Source organism: Elephas maximus, chromosome 8, assembly GCF_024166365.1.
Source record: "Elephas maximus indicus isolate mEleMax1 chromosome 8, mEleMax1 primary haplotype, whole genome shotgun sequence".
NCBI classification, from domain to species: domain Eukaryota; kingdom Metazoa; phylum Chordata; class Mammalia; order Proboscidea; family Elephantidae; genus Elephas; species Elephas maximus.
The window spans coordinates 28,779,380-28,792,317 of NC_064826.1; the positions used below are offsets into that span (position 1 = coordinate 28,779,380).

At 39.6% G+C, this 12,938-nt stretch overlaps 1 protein-coding gene across 2 annotated transcripts in view; it reads right to left on the reverse strand.

Moving 5' to 3' along the window:
- ING3 (inhibitor of growth family member 3) overlaps positions 1–12,656 on the reverse strand; it is a 36,184-nt gene extending 23,528 nt beyond the window's left edge. Inside the window, exons 1-4 of one of the 2 annotated variants that reach the window (XR_007518439.1) lie at positions 12,456–12,656; positions 12,140–12,211; positions 7,931–8,031; positions 6,860–6,925 (exon numbers count right to left, since the gene is read on the reverse strand). Coding sequence is in view for 1 of the 2 variants with exons in the window: in XM_049893872.1 (XP_049749829.1) it covers positions 6,860–6,925; positions 7,931–8,031; positions 12,140–12,211; positions 12,456–12,483 (267 nt within the window). In the remaining variant the exon portion in view is untranslated. The remainder of the gene's footprint in view (positions 1–6,859; positions 6,926–7,930; positions 8,032–12,139; positions 12,212–12,455) is intronic. The other variant, XM_049893872.1, reaches the window with a different exon arrangement.
- Positions 12,657–12,938: the final 282 nt, after the last annotated feature.

Below are 12,938 nucleotides of genomic sequence, written 5' to 3' on the forward strand. Positions count from 1 at the left end.
TTTCCAAGGAGCGCCTGGTGGATTCGAACTGCTGACCCTTTGGTTAGCAGCCATAGCACTTAACCACTACGGCACCAGGGTTTCCAAAATAACTATAAGAGCAATTTAAAAAGAGGGATACTTTTTAAAAAAAAGTATGGGCAAACACAAGGATCATAAGATTAAATGTTTGGTCTCTGAAAGTGATATTATACAGGAAAAGAAACTCTCCTGAATCCATTATCTTACTAGGAATTATATATTATTTCTACTTTCACTTTCCTTTGTTTAAAGTCATACCTTGAAATGAAGTGGCCATCTACACTGCAGTCTTCTGTTTACCTATCAAAACTAATCGCAGCTTACTAAAATGAGATTCTATCACTTTTTTGAGAAATAGCCATCCAACTATATAAAATGTACCTGACACCAACGCTGACACCATTAAACTCTCTATCCCCTAGACTCATATCTTGGGAGTCATGGCAGTGCTTTTCCTTCCCCACTAACATGTTTAGGTGATTTAGTTCAACATTTATTGAGGGATAGCTATGCTAGCTCTGGGGATTAAAAATATATATATATATATATTTATATATATACGTATACACACACACACACACACATACACATATACACATAGTTCTTGACATTTTCTAGTAAGGCAGTAAACATGGAAGCAAAAATGTAAATAATTACTATATAATGTGATACAAACAATAAAAGCATGTGAATAGGAGTTATAAGGAGGCTGATTCTGTAGAGGTGAGGGTAAGGCATATATACTGCTAACTACATAATACCCCTTCTCTCTTTCCTCCTTACCAACATTCCTTTCTTAAATATATTTGGGGTGGCAATGGGCCCTGTTAAGTGACATTTCTCAGCCTCCCCTATAGCTAGACATGGCCAACAAGATCTTTTGATCCTGTTAAGATCTTGTTAAGCAGAAGTCATGAGGCGAGACCTCTAGGAAGACTCTTTATAAAGGACTTGACTGAATTGCAAAATGTGCCCTTTTGAGTAATCCCCACTGCACTTCTTCTTCCACCTGCCCAGAAAGGAGGGAGGAACAGGCTAGAAGCAGCCTGAGACACTGATAATGCTGGGTTGTTATACAAACCCCTCCTCCTGCAGTTATTTTACCTGAGAGGAAAATAAATCTTCTGTTTAAACCACACTCATGTGGCTTTTCTGTTATAATCACTCAAATCTCTTCTCCTAGATACAAGTGACACAAATATCAAGATTATTTTTAAAAAGAGGCAAAATATGTGTAGGACTATGAAGGATGGAAAAAAGTTTACCAAACAAGCAAGAAAAGGGAAGCACTGAGTCAAGGAGGGTGATGCACACAGGGCGTGTTCACTATGGACACAGCATGTGGGTGGAGTAAGGGATGGAGGACAAGGCAGAGAAGTGGTGAGAGACCTGGCAGGAACCAGAGCATAAAGGACATGTCATGCCATGATAACATGATAAAACAAATTAGTAGCAGAACAATGAATTTCAAACAGGGGATAGCATGCTTAAATGTGTATTTTAGAAATTCAGTAGTAAAGTTGATACATCAGAGGTAGAAAACAGCATTTGGAAAGACTTCCATAGCTGTTCAGATGAGATAAAAAGTACCTGAGGGGAGACAGACTAGAAAATGACCTGAGGGAACTTTCTAGAGTGAATGACAATGCTCACTATCTTGACTGGAGTGTTGGTTACATGGGTGCGTATGTTTGTCAAAATGTGAACTATACACATAAGCTGTGAACATTTTACTGCTTCTAGTTATTTTTTGTTTTGTTTCAAAGTACTTGAACTATGGGAGGCTGAAGAAATGGAGAGAAAGGGATAATCAGAGATACTTAGAAGATAAAAAGAATGAGCCATGCTGATTAGCTAAAGGTAAGGAAGGTGAGGGACAAACATTAATCTTTACTGTTTCACGTTTCTATGAGGGTTCTTCACTTTACTTTGTGGGCATGTCTTCCAAACTAATTTAGACACCTTCAGGAGAGGAATCATTTCTTTGATTTACTTTTTATTCCTCCGTTCCACCACATAAAATTCTCTGCACATAGCAGATGAACAGCGTGGTTAAAAAAATACATGATGTATTTTCTTCTAAATACATGAGATATTTTTAATAAAGATGTAAAAAGTTTAAAAAAAATTAAAACAAAAGAGAGGAAAACCAAAGAACTATATAATTTTAAACACAGATAATTAGTCTCTAAATAAAGATTGACACACACAGCTATTAAATCTAGGGAAGAGTGTTACTTAAACAATCAGTCTTGGATTCAAACAGAAATGTCTTTCACTATGTTTACAGACATAATTCAAGCCTGAAAAATGAAAAAAAAATTTTTTTGTTTTTATTCCACAGTAAGTCAAATCATGGCCTAGTCTATCTTTCCTTAGGCAGTGTCTTTTTTGAAATTTTTTTCAGAATAACTATGAATGAAAGAGTCTACGTTATTATAGCCATTAAAATCTTTTCACTATATAAAACTAAACATTCTCTATGGCTTTAGATTTTTCCTAGTTTAATATAAACATTTACAATGTAGACCACATTGTACTTGTATGTTGTATCTGGCTCACCAATGACATTTCTATGTACATGTAATAAAATTATACCCAGAAGAGACTGCACAAATAAAATATAAAACTTTTATAACAAAGTTAACAAAAAATGAGCATTTGTTTTCTGCTTTAACTTATTTTCAGGCAAAAACAAAAAGAAATATTTCCAAAAGTACATATTTTAGGAAAAGATGCTTCACATAAAAAAAAGGCTATCAGAGTTATATCAACTTGAGAAATATTGCATATTTTATCTGTAATCTTGGTGATTTCAATCTCTTAGAGTCCTACTGCTGAAAAAAAACTACCTTTTAAAAAAAAACTTCCCAAACTATGTGCCACCTGACCCAGTTGTTGAGTAAAAAAAAAAAAAAAAAAAATTTTAAATCATTTAGGTAAACATTAATTCAAATGGTTCTACTCTTCTTTTCCATCAAATTATCAAGAATTCTTGGGGGATTTCATACCACCAAGAAAGAAGCACCAGGAGCAGAAGACGTCCTTTCGACCCAGGGTTCCTGTGCAGAGAAGCTCCTAGTCCAGGGTAAGACTGATGACAAGGACCTTCCTTCAGAGCTGACAGAGAGAGAAAACCTTCCCCTGGAGCTGATGCCCTGAATTCGGACTTCTAGCATACTAGACCGTGAGAGAATAAACTTCTGTTTGTTAAAGCCATCCACTTTTGGTATCTCTGTTATAGCAGCACTAAATGACTAAGACAATCCTTTCTTCAAATAGCTGTGGAACATATAAAACTTGATCTCTATTAGGCAATACTAAAAATTTCAGCACATTTAAGATAACATAGGAGCAGCCAACATGGTGCTACAGACAGAAGCACCATGCCGTGCCTCCACAGCAAAGACCTGAAAAACTAAGTAAAACAGAGGCAAACATCAATCCTGGAACCCTAAGTGTCAAACGAAGAGACAAAGAACTCAGCCAAGCACTGAATGGAATAAGAAACTGACAGAGAACAGAGAGCGAGGAGAGATACCAGCGGAGGTCCTCTATTCAGCTAGTGCAGCACAGATTTGCCATCTCAGACTCCTGTTGGAGACCAGTGGACAGGGAGTACGGGAATGCAGCTTCACGGAGCTCCCAGCAGGAAACAGAGCACCCAGTAACCAGTGATATATGCTTTCTCACCACCTATCCTTCTCCCCTCTGATCGGCCCCTCTCACTTCCTAGCTGGCTGCAATTGCTCTGCTGGCCGAGAGCTGCAGGCTCCATGCTGCCGCTTAGATTTGCCCCACCCACATCGAAGACTGGCAGACAGGGAGTACGGGAAAGCAGTTCACGGAGCTCCCAACAGGAGATAGATCACCCAGTAACCAGCGATATATGCTTTCCCACCCCAGCGCTCGGCTGCCACTTTCTATCAGCTGCAGTCTCTTGGCTGGGAGGCACCAGCTCCAGATCTGTACTGCTTGGATTCGCCCCGCCCACACTGGTGGGCTCTCTCAGTGCCATTTCTTTGTTGCTGGTGGTACTCTTCTCTGGTTCTTTTGGTTTCTTCCCTGCCTCTTACCTCCTCCCTTTCTTTCGAACCTCTGGCTCTGTGTGACATCACTGCTTCTTCTTGAAAGGCTGTGAAGCACTGCACAGCTCGGGAACTGTTTACCCTGTCCATGCCGCCATGCTGGTGGGATCCTGGGGCCTTTTCTTCATTTGTTTTTGATTTGTTTTGTTCTGTTCTGGTTTATTTTCTATTTCTTTTCGTGGCTTGGGAGCCCCCTCTAGCCGGACTGTACTACACGGCTTGGGAGCCGCTTCCCTGGTCTGCATAGCTGTGCCGGTGGAACCCTGGGAGCATTTCTTCCTTTTTCTTTTCTTTTTTCCTGTTTTTCTTCATTTCTTAGCTTCTTGTCTCTCTATACTTACTTTCTTTTCCTGTCATCTGAATACCTGGCACTGTGTCACATCTCTGCCCCTTCTAGCCAGGCTGTACTGAGCAGCCAGGAAGCCATTTTCCCAATCTGCACAGCCGCACCAGTGGGATCCCTGGGAGATTTTCTTTTCTTTTAATTTATATTTATTTTTTTCTTTTTCCCTTTTTGTTTTACTCCATTTCTTGGGTTTTCATCTCTCCACTCTAACAGCAAGCTCCTTTAGCATGCTTTTTTTTTTTTTTGGTTTGTTTTTTGGCTCCTGTTTCTCTCTCCTCTCTATCTTCTTTCCCATACCCATCTTAGCTCCACACATCAAACCTCCGCACCTCTTCCTGCCTACCTGCACCGTGTGTTGAACATCACACCCCCAAACAGCACAGGCACGGCCTACCAGAATCTGCCCTACACTCACTCCTGGCCTGCCCTGTCAGCCCTAGTACATGCCACAGACAATCCATCCCAGCCCTTTCCCTTCAGCTGGACCTGCCCTGCTGCACCATAGCTGAGCGACTGGCCCTGCCCATTGGACAAGGAGGTAAAAAGCATCATGTCCACAGATGAGTAAACAACAAAGAACGCACAGCCTGCCTGCTCAGACATAACCAAATAAAACAAAAAAGCAGGATGAAATAAGGAAATCTACAATCGATAAATGAAGAAAATAACTACTGAATGTCCTGAAGACAGCAGATAATATCAAAACATATTTAAAAAAAAACAAGACAGGATGGGTCCAGCAGCCATCCAAAATAAAACACCAGATGACTTTCCAGTAGAAGAAAAGTCACTAGAACTACCTGATAGGGAATTCGAATCTCTCATATTCAGTGCTATCCAACAGTTGAAGCAAAAAGGAGACAAAAGTGAGTAAAAAATGGACAAATTCATGGAAAATACTGAAAAAAAAAAATAGAAGCATTCAGGAAAATAATACAGCAACAAAATGCCAAAATAAATTCACAACTAGAAATCATACAAAAGCAACAATTAGAAATCTAAAGATAAACAACACAATTTCAGAAATGGACAGCATCATAAATGGGCTAAGGAGGAGGTGTGAAACAATGGAAGACAGGATCAGCAAAACTGAAGACAAACACTTGGATACAACTTCGAGGAAAAATCAGAAAAAAGAATGAAGAAAAATTAAGAAACCCTGGGAATTATGTGGGATACAATCAAAAGCAAAAATCTGTGAGTGATCAGAGTTCCAGAACAGGGAGAAAAAATGGAAAACAGAGAGGATCACTGAAGAATTCCTCACAGAAAACTTCCCTAATATCATGAAAAATGAAGCTTAACAAAACCCATATAGGATAGGCCTCAAATGAAAATCACCAAGGCATATGATTATCACACTCACTAAATCCAAAGACAAAGAAACAATCCTGACAGCGGCTCGGGAAAAACAAAAAGTCACATACAAAGGGGAAACAATAAGACTAAGCTCTGCTTATTCGGCAGAAGCTGTGTAGGGAAGAAGGCAATGGGATGACGTATATAAAACCTTGAAAGAAAAAAAAACTGCCAACCAACAATAATACATTCTGCAAAACTCTCATTCAAGTATGATAGCGAAATTTCCAGATAAACAGAAATTAAGGGAATATGTAAAGAATAAACCAAACTTACAAGAATTATTAAAGGGAGTCCTTCGGTTTGAGAACAAAAAAAATCAGATCACAGCCTAAATCTAGGACATGAGATCATACCAGCCAGATACCAACCTAGGAAATTAACTCTCAAGGACTATACAAAACCAAAAGAATTACAACAGGGAACCAGAGAGGCAACAATGTCAGAACAATACAAGCTGGAATAAGCATTATAGGTATAGAACTTTCTAATGAAAAGGAAGACAAGGCGATACCAAGTAATAATAGACTAGTTCAAACCTAGGAAGATAAGAGAAATTCCAAAGTAACCACAAAGAAAGTTAACAAACCTACTCATCAAAATAAAGAGGAAAAACTTAAAAAAAAAAAAAAAAAATTCTTGTTAACACAGTACTGTTATATGTATTACACAACAGAAATAATCTCAAAATGATTTATCAGCCAAGTAAACACATTACCTGAAAAACATAAGGATTTATAAAATAAGGTTAAACATCAATTCTTATTAAAAAAAAAAGTGTCCAATATCAGATACAATTGTAACAGAAATGGAGACTTTGCCAAAATACAAGGTTATTGACCTAGTAATTTATGCTGTGGACTCTCTCTGATTCTTCCACAAAGAAACCAAAAAAACTGAAAGCAAACACTCAAATTAAAGGGATCCAAAGAGCAAACACTTCAGTTTTGGTTTACTCTTCCTATAGCATTTAAGTCAGTAAAATGTAAAACATAATCCATAATTCAAATACTTATGATGTAGTATGTGCCTTAATGTTACTTACCAAGTCATATATCTGGTTTGCCAATTGTACCTTTTCATCTGCATCTTCCAAAGCTTTATAGTAATCCTGAATAAAAACATTTTGATTTCAAGGATAAATTAATAGTTTTTAAACATGGGTATGCAGGACATATAACTACATTTTTATTATTATTCTGTGAGACTCTGTTATCACTAAAGCAATATCCAGTCACCCTACATTAGCAATAAAAACCCAGTTAGGGTTAGGGAAAGGATAGGAGAAAAATTATAAGTTAGGGACAGCAGCCTACAATCAAAGAAAGATGTACAGAATTTCTAGAAAAAAATACATAAATAAAAATAAACACATTCCAAATCTAGCCTACATTCTAGTTAAAGCTATGTGAACTAAGGAAGTTCTTTTTCCAAAGTCACACAGTCAAATGGCCCAGTCATTTTCATGACAAAACTCATGTCTTTTAAGCTGTTCTTTCCAATACATTCCTGAACAAACTAGATAGATCAGACCTTTAACACAAACCTTGGGCTGAGAGCTGATGCTCACTACACTCTGGAAGATAGCTATAAGTTCTATAAAATTAATAAACACTCAATTCTACATTTACAGACCCAATTCATGTACAAATTTAGTTTTAAACTAAAAGACCTTTAAGGAACCTTCCAACTCAAAGATTCTGCCCTTCCTTAAGTCTTAGGTACCTAGGTACCTAAGCAACACAGGAAATATACTACAAGTTCTGCTGATTTTTCACCCTAGTTTGGGGCCAAAACTCAGACAGTATTATATTTCTAAGGACAAGGCAAGATTAATTACCAATAGCTAGAATAAAACCGTTTAAAAGGAAAAAAAAATTAGGAAAAAAGTATGTACTTATTTTTTAAGGTTCGATAACTTTTTAATAAATCACTAACTACTGAAACAATTTAATTACCAAAATGCTTCAATGATTAAAAATTGCTACATCTTGAGCTTTAAAACACAGTAAGTTGTTTAAATTCTAAAGAGCCACTAATAACTTTTCCTTATTTCCATATTCAGGAAATAGGGTCCTGATATTTATCGATAATTCATTCAGGACATTGAACGTACTTTTTTGATGGATGTCATCTGTTCTTCTCTCCATTCAGATTTATTTTTCTTCGCATTCATGAAGAATTCACTGACTCTTTGTTCTAGCTGATCCATTGCATCTGAAACATAATAAAAACTTTCTACATTTAGTCAGCCAGGTTCATACACTAAATATATATACACTTTGGGGGAAAAAGCATACCCGACAACATATGTTCCTTTCACTTGGCCAGTAACTTAAGTATGTCATGCTTTAATTGTGTGAATATATAATTCCTTGATTACCTTACTAAAAAAGAAGTTATATTTTTTCCAACTGACAATTTATTTCTGTGATTGTTATTTCAAAGTCTTTTCTAATAATCAAGTAGAGTCAATGACACCGATTGTTTTTCAATGGTTGAGCCTTGAGGTGAAAAGTTATTGGAGGCAGCAAAGGGGGCAGCCAGCGCCAGAGCTCCGCTCCTAGCTGTGGCGTGGGCAGGCAGGTAGGCGCAAGGATATGATGCTGCCGCTGCCTCCCCATGGGCCTGAGCTGTGCTGCCAGGGCTGAGCCGCTCGGAGTAGCCAGCCAAGTAGCTGCTGGGCACACCCATAGCGCAGGAGGATGGGCTGTGGCAGGAGACGGGCTGATGCCATTGGGCCCTGCTACTAGGAGAGTTGGACCCAGGACACCAAGTCCACCTAGCTGACCTACATCAACTCAGATGTGCTGCCCAGCACCGCCACCCTGGACAGAAGCCCCAAGGTGGGCAGCCTGCATGCAGCTAGCGAGCAGTCATGTGAGAAGCATCAATTGGTCCCAACCCACCTGGAGCAAAGCAGAATGAAGAACACCAAAGACACAAGGAAAATATTAGCCTAAGAGATAAAAAGGGCCACATAAACCAGAGACTCCATCAACCTGAGACCAGAAGAACTAGATGGTGCCCAGCCACCACCAATTACCACCCTGACAGGAAACACAACAGAAAGTCCCTGACAGAGCAGCAGAAAAGTAGGATGCAGAACTCAAATTCTAGTAAAAAGGCCAGACTTAATGGTCTGACTGAGACTGGAGGAGCCTCAGAAGACATGGCCCCCAGATTCTCTGTTAACCCAGAACTAAAACCTTTCCTGAAGACAACTCTTCAGACAAAGATTAGAATGGATTATAAAACATAAAATGATACTCATGAAGAGTGTGCTTCTTAATTCAAGTAGATACGTAAGACTACATAGGCAGCTCCTGTCTGGAGGCGAGATGAGAAGGCAGAAAGGACAGGAGCTGGCTGAATGGACACAGGAAATTCAGGGTAGAAAAAGGCATGATGACGTATTACAGGGATACCAACTAGGGCCACATAACAATGTGTGTATAAATTATTGTATGAGAAGCTAACTTGAGCTGTGAACTTTCACTTAAAGCACACAGAAAAATTTTGTTTCTCCAAAAAAAGAAGTGATTAGAATTAAATAGGCTAAATGTCTCAAAACACAATTACTTATTGAAAGCACCACTACTTAATCCTTACACCTCTTTTAATAAGAAAAGGTGGTAAAAAGATCTTAATATCTCGTGATATGGCCTTAAGTATCTCATTATCTCTTATCACAAGTGAATGTAACAGGTACAATCATTTATTCACTTAACAGACTGTTAGTTATTCTAGATAAGTTTTCCTCAAAGTGTGTGCCTGTGCCAGGAATAATCATCTCACTTGATGTCTGTTAACCAAAACCCACTGCCACTGAGTAGATTCCAGCTCATAGCAACCCTATAAGGACAGAGCAGAACTGCCCCACACGGTTTCCGAGGCTGTAAATCTTTACTGAAGCAGACTGCCACATCTTTCTCCTGGGGAGTGGCTGGTGGGTTCAAACTGCAGACCCTTTAATTAGCAGCTGAGTGCTTTAAGGACTGCACCCCCAGGGCTCCTTTTTACAAAAGGACAAATAAATGGGATTCTGTCATCATGTAAGCTGAGGAAAACCTTTTTATTCTATCTTCCTTTTGGAAATTTGCAGTACAAAACAGCTTCATAAAGATTCTGAGAGTCCCTACTGTAATTTTTTAAAAAGTATTTTCCTTTTTTAATAAATAAACTTATTTAACACAGAGACCTCTTTTAACCCATAATATCTATTAAGGTTAGAAAACTCTAATCATTGTAAAAAAAAAAAAAATACAAGTTAAAAAGCCTGTAATTTGTATAAATTATAAGAGAATTTTAAATTTGTGATGATAATGAAAATTTATAAAATGTTCTTTTTTGGAAAACTTGGTGGCATAATGGTTAAGTGCCACAACTGATAACCAAAAGGTCGGCAGTTCAAATCCACCAGGTGCTCCTTGGAAACTCTATGGCACAGCTCTACCCTGTCCTACAGGGTTGCTATGAGTCGAAATCGACTCCAGGGCAATGGGTTTGGTTTTGCTTTTTTTTGCACCACGTACTATACTTTGTAACTTATCTGTATTATTTTAATCCTTAGATCATTCTCATTTTAAAGATGATGAAAACTCCTCAGAAGTGGTAATGTGATCAAAGTCAGTAAGTTAGTAGCAAAGCCCTAAATGAACTCAGACCTACCTGACATAAAAGTCTGTGCTTGATCCTGCAGAAAACAATACTTTAAAAAATCTTTAGCATTTCAACTATAATAAAGTTAAATTGGGTTTTGTGAGCTGGATAGAGAGCCCCATGTACAATTCAGACTTCCATCATACAGTATACCCAGTAGAAGGATGTGGCGGCTTCCATACCATATCACCTTTCTAATATGCCCCTAATGAAACTGGTAAGAGGTTGAGAAAGTACATTCATTAACAATGGGTACAGATGTATTGGCTGGGGGGGGGAGGGGTGCAGAGAAGCAAGGGGAAATGAAAAGGACAGGGTCTTAGCTACTCCAAGGCTTCCACAGTCTGGGAAGCTTGTTGAGCTGATCTCTTTCCATAATACTCCTTTCCTCTCCATCAGAATTCAAAACCCACATCAACATCCATGCCTACTTTTCTAAGAAAACCTGCCAGCATGACAAACATTTTATATACAGACCACACATAGCTGGGATGCATGGAATCAAAACACATATCTTCTGGGGCCATACTCCATGAAGGCTAGCTATTAATGCTAATTACACAATTAAGGAGTACCTACAAACAAAGGGAGTGACACATCCAACAAGGGACTTTCAATTATACATTTTAATTATGTATCATATTATTCTTTTCCCATTCTTAATTTTTAACAAAGTATCCCTACAAGACACTTGAAACAACTCTCATCATACTCATTTCACAAATAGGGAAGGTTTGTCAGGTTCTGTCCCAGCATGGTAGACATAAATATGGTATACAGCACTGTTTTCTTACTTTGTAATGTATATATATTTTTTTTTTTAGTTAATGTAATTCTGCCTAAGTATTTGCTTTCTTATCTCCAAAGACAGTGATTCTTTGCATTCTCTGAATAATGGGCCCTTTTCAGAACTTGCCAGAAAAAAAGAAATCAAAAAAAAAAAAAATATATATATATACATAGGATATAATTCCAGTGTATTCCAGAACACCCTGAAGGCCATTTGCCAACTCTCTAGTTGAAACGGCAAAGTAATTTCGGTAAAGTCACCCGACAACCAAGCTATCACGAAAAGAAGAAAAGCTCGCTGACAAAAATGTTATTACATGCGACAGGTAGCTTTACAATAAAATCTAATTACCCTCACTCATTTTGATTGAGGAAACACTGTGTGGCTGACAACTGAGAACGTACGCTACAATGTGTAACTTTCCAAAATGTGGTATTCCAAGTTCACCAGGGTTTCTGAAAACCTACATACAAGCCATGCTTCTAGAAGTTTTCTGCTCTTGAAAATTTTAAGGAGAGGAGCTTTGAAAGAAGTGTTGAAATTTAAATTCGGTAACGTATTAGCTCAAGTCAAAACCTTCTCAACATTTATGCTGATGTAAATTCCATTATATTCCATTATATGCCAAATAAATAAATGTATACTTTTTTTTTTTTGCACAGACCCAAATTCGAGAAAAAAATACACTTGCCCCAATGTCTCCTCTTGTGAACGCCACGAGAAAAGCAGCGCGGGAGAGAAGAGACAAGATTCGGCAATGCCCGTTCTCTTTGACAACTCCTTACGCACTAGCGAGCGCGCCAGAAGAGTCAAAGAGCCGGCAAGTCTAGCGCTGGATGCGCAAAGCGAACAAGAGCAAACCGGGCGACTTACTCTGCACCTGCAAGTCCATCTCGCGCATCTCCGTGAAGCGGTCCCGCAAGTCCATGGGAAGCTGCTCAATCACTGTCAAGGAGAGAGTCCGTCAGAGGGGCGGGGCCAACGGCGAAAATACGCGCCTACGTCACTGCGCGTCTGCGTGCGTCGGGGGGGCCAGGGAGCCGGCAGCCCACAACGAGCCTGCCAGTTACCGTGAGAAAGAAACATCCCCCGCCGCCCCCTCCCTCCCGCCATCCCGCCTGCCCGGCCACTCGCACTCTCGCCCGCCCGCGGCTCACACCGGCGGCCCACGTCAGCGCCGCGCACTCACTCTCCAGATAGTCTTCTAGGTACAACATCGCGGCCCTTAGAACTGGGGTAACGAGGGCGTCCAGGGGTTTATTTGTGTCACTCGCTGTCGCCGGAGTTTTGTCCCTTTCAATATGGCGCCTCCGCTAGCAGCACCCGCTCGGCTCCGGAAAAAAAAAAAAAAAAGAAAAGAAACACTTTGGCGCCTGACGGCGCTCGCCTCACTGCCGCCCGGTGCTGCCATTGGCTGACTGGGGCAATGACGTAAGCCGGTCGGTGTCAGCTCTTGCGCCTTTGTGGGAAGTGTAGTCTTCCTCCCTCCGGAACGAGCCTTGATGGGCGGGCAGCTTTCCACGTGGAAACTACAAAAACTAGGCGCCATTGCGAACAGTGCGCCGCTGAATCCGAAATGCGGTGCCTCTGTTTATTTGTTGATTTTTGACAGGGAATGACGGGAGTTGTATGCTCCTGCACAACACAACTAGGAACAACTTTTCACCTGTTC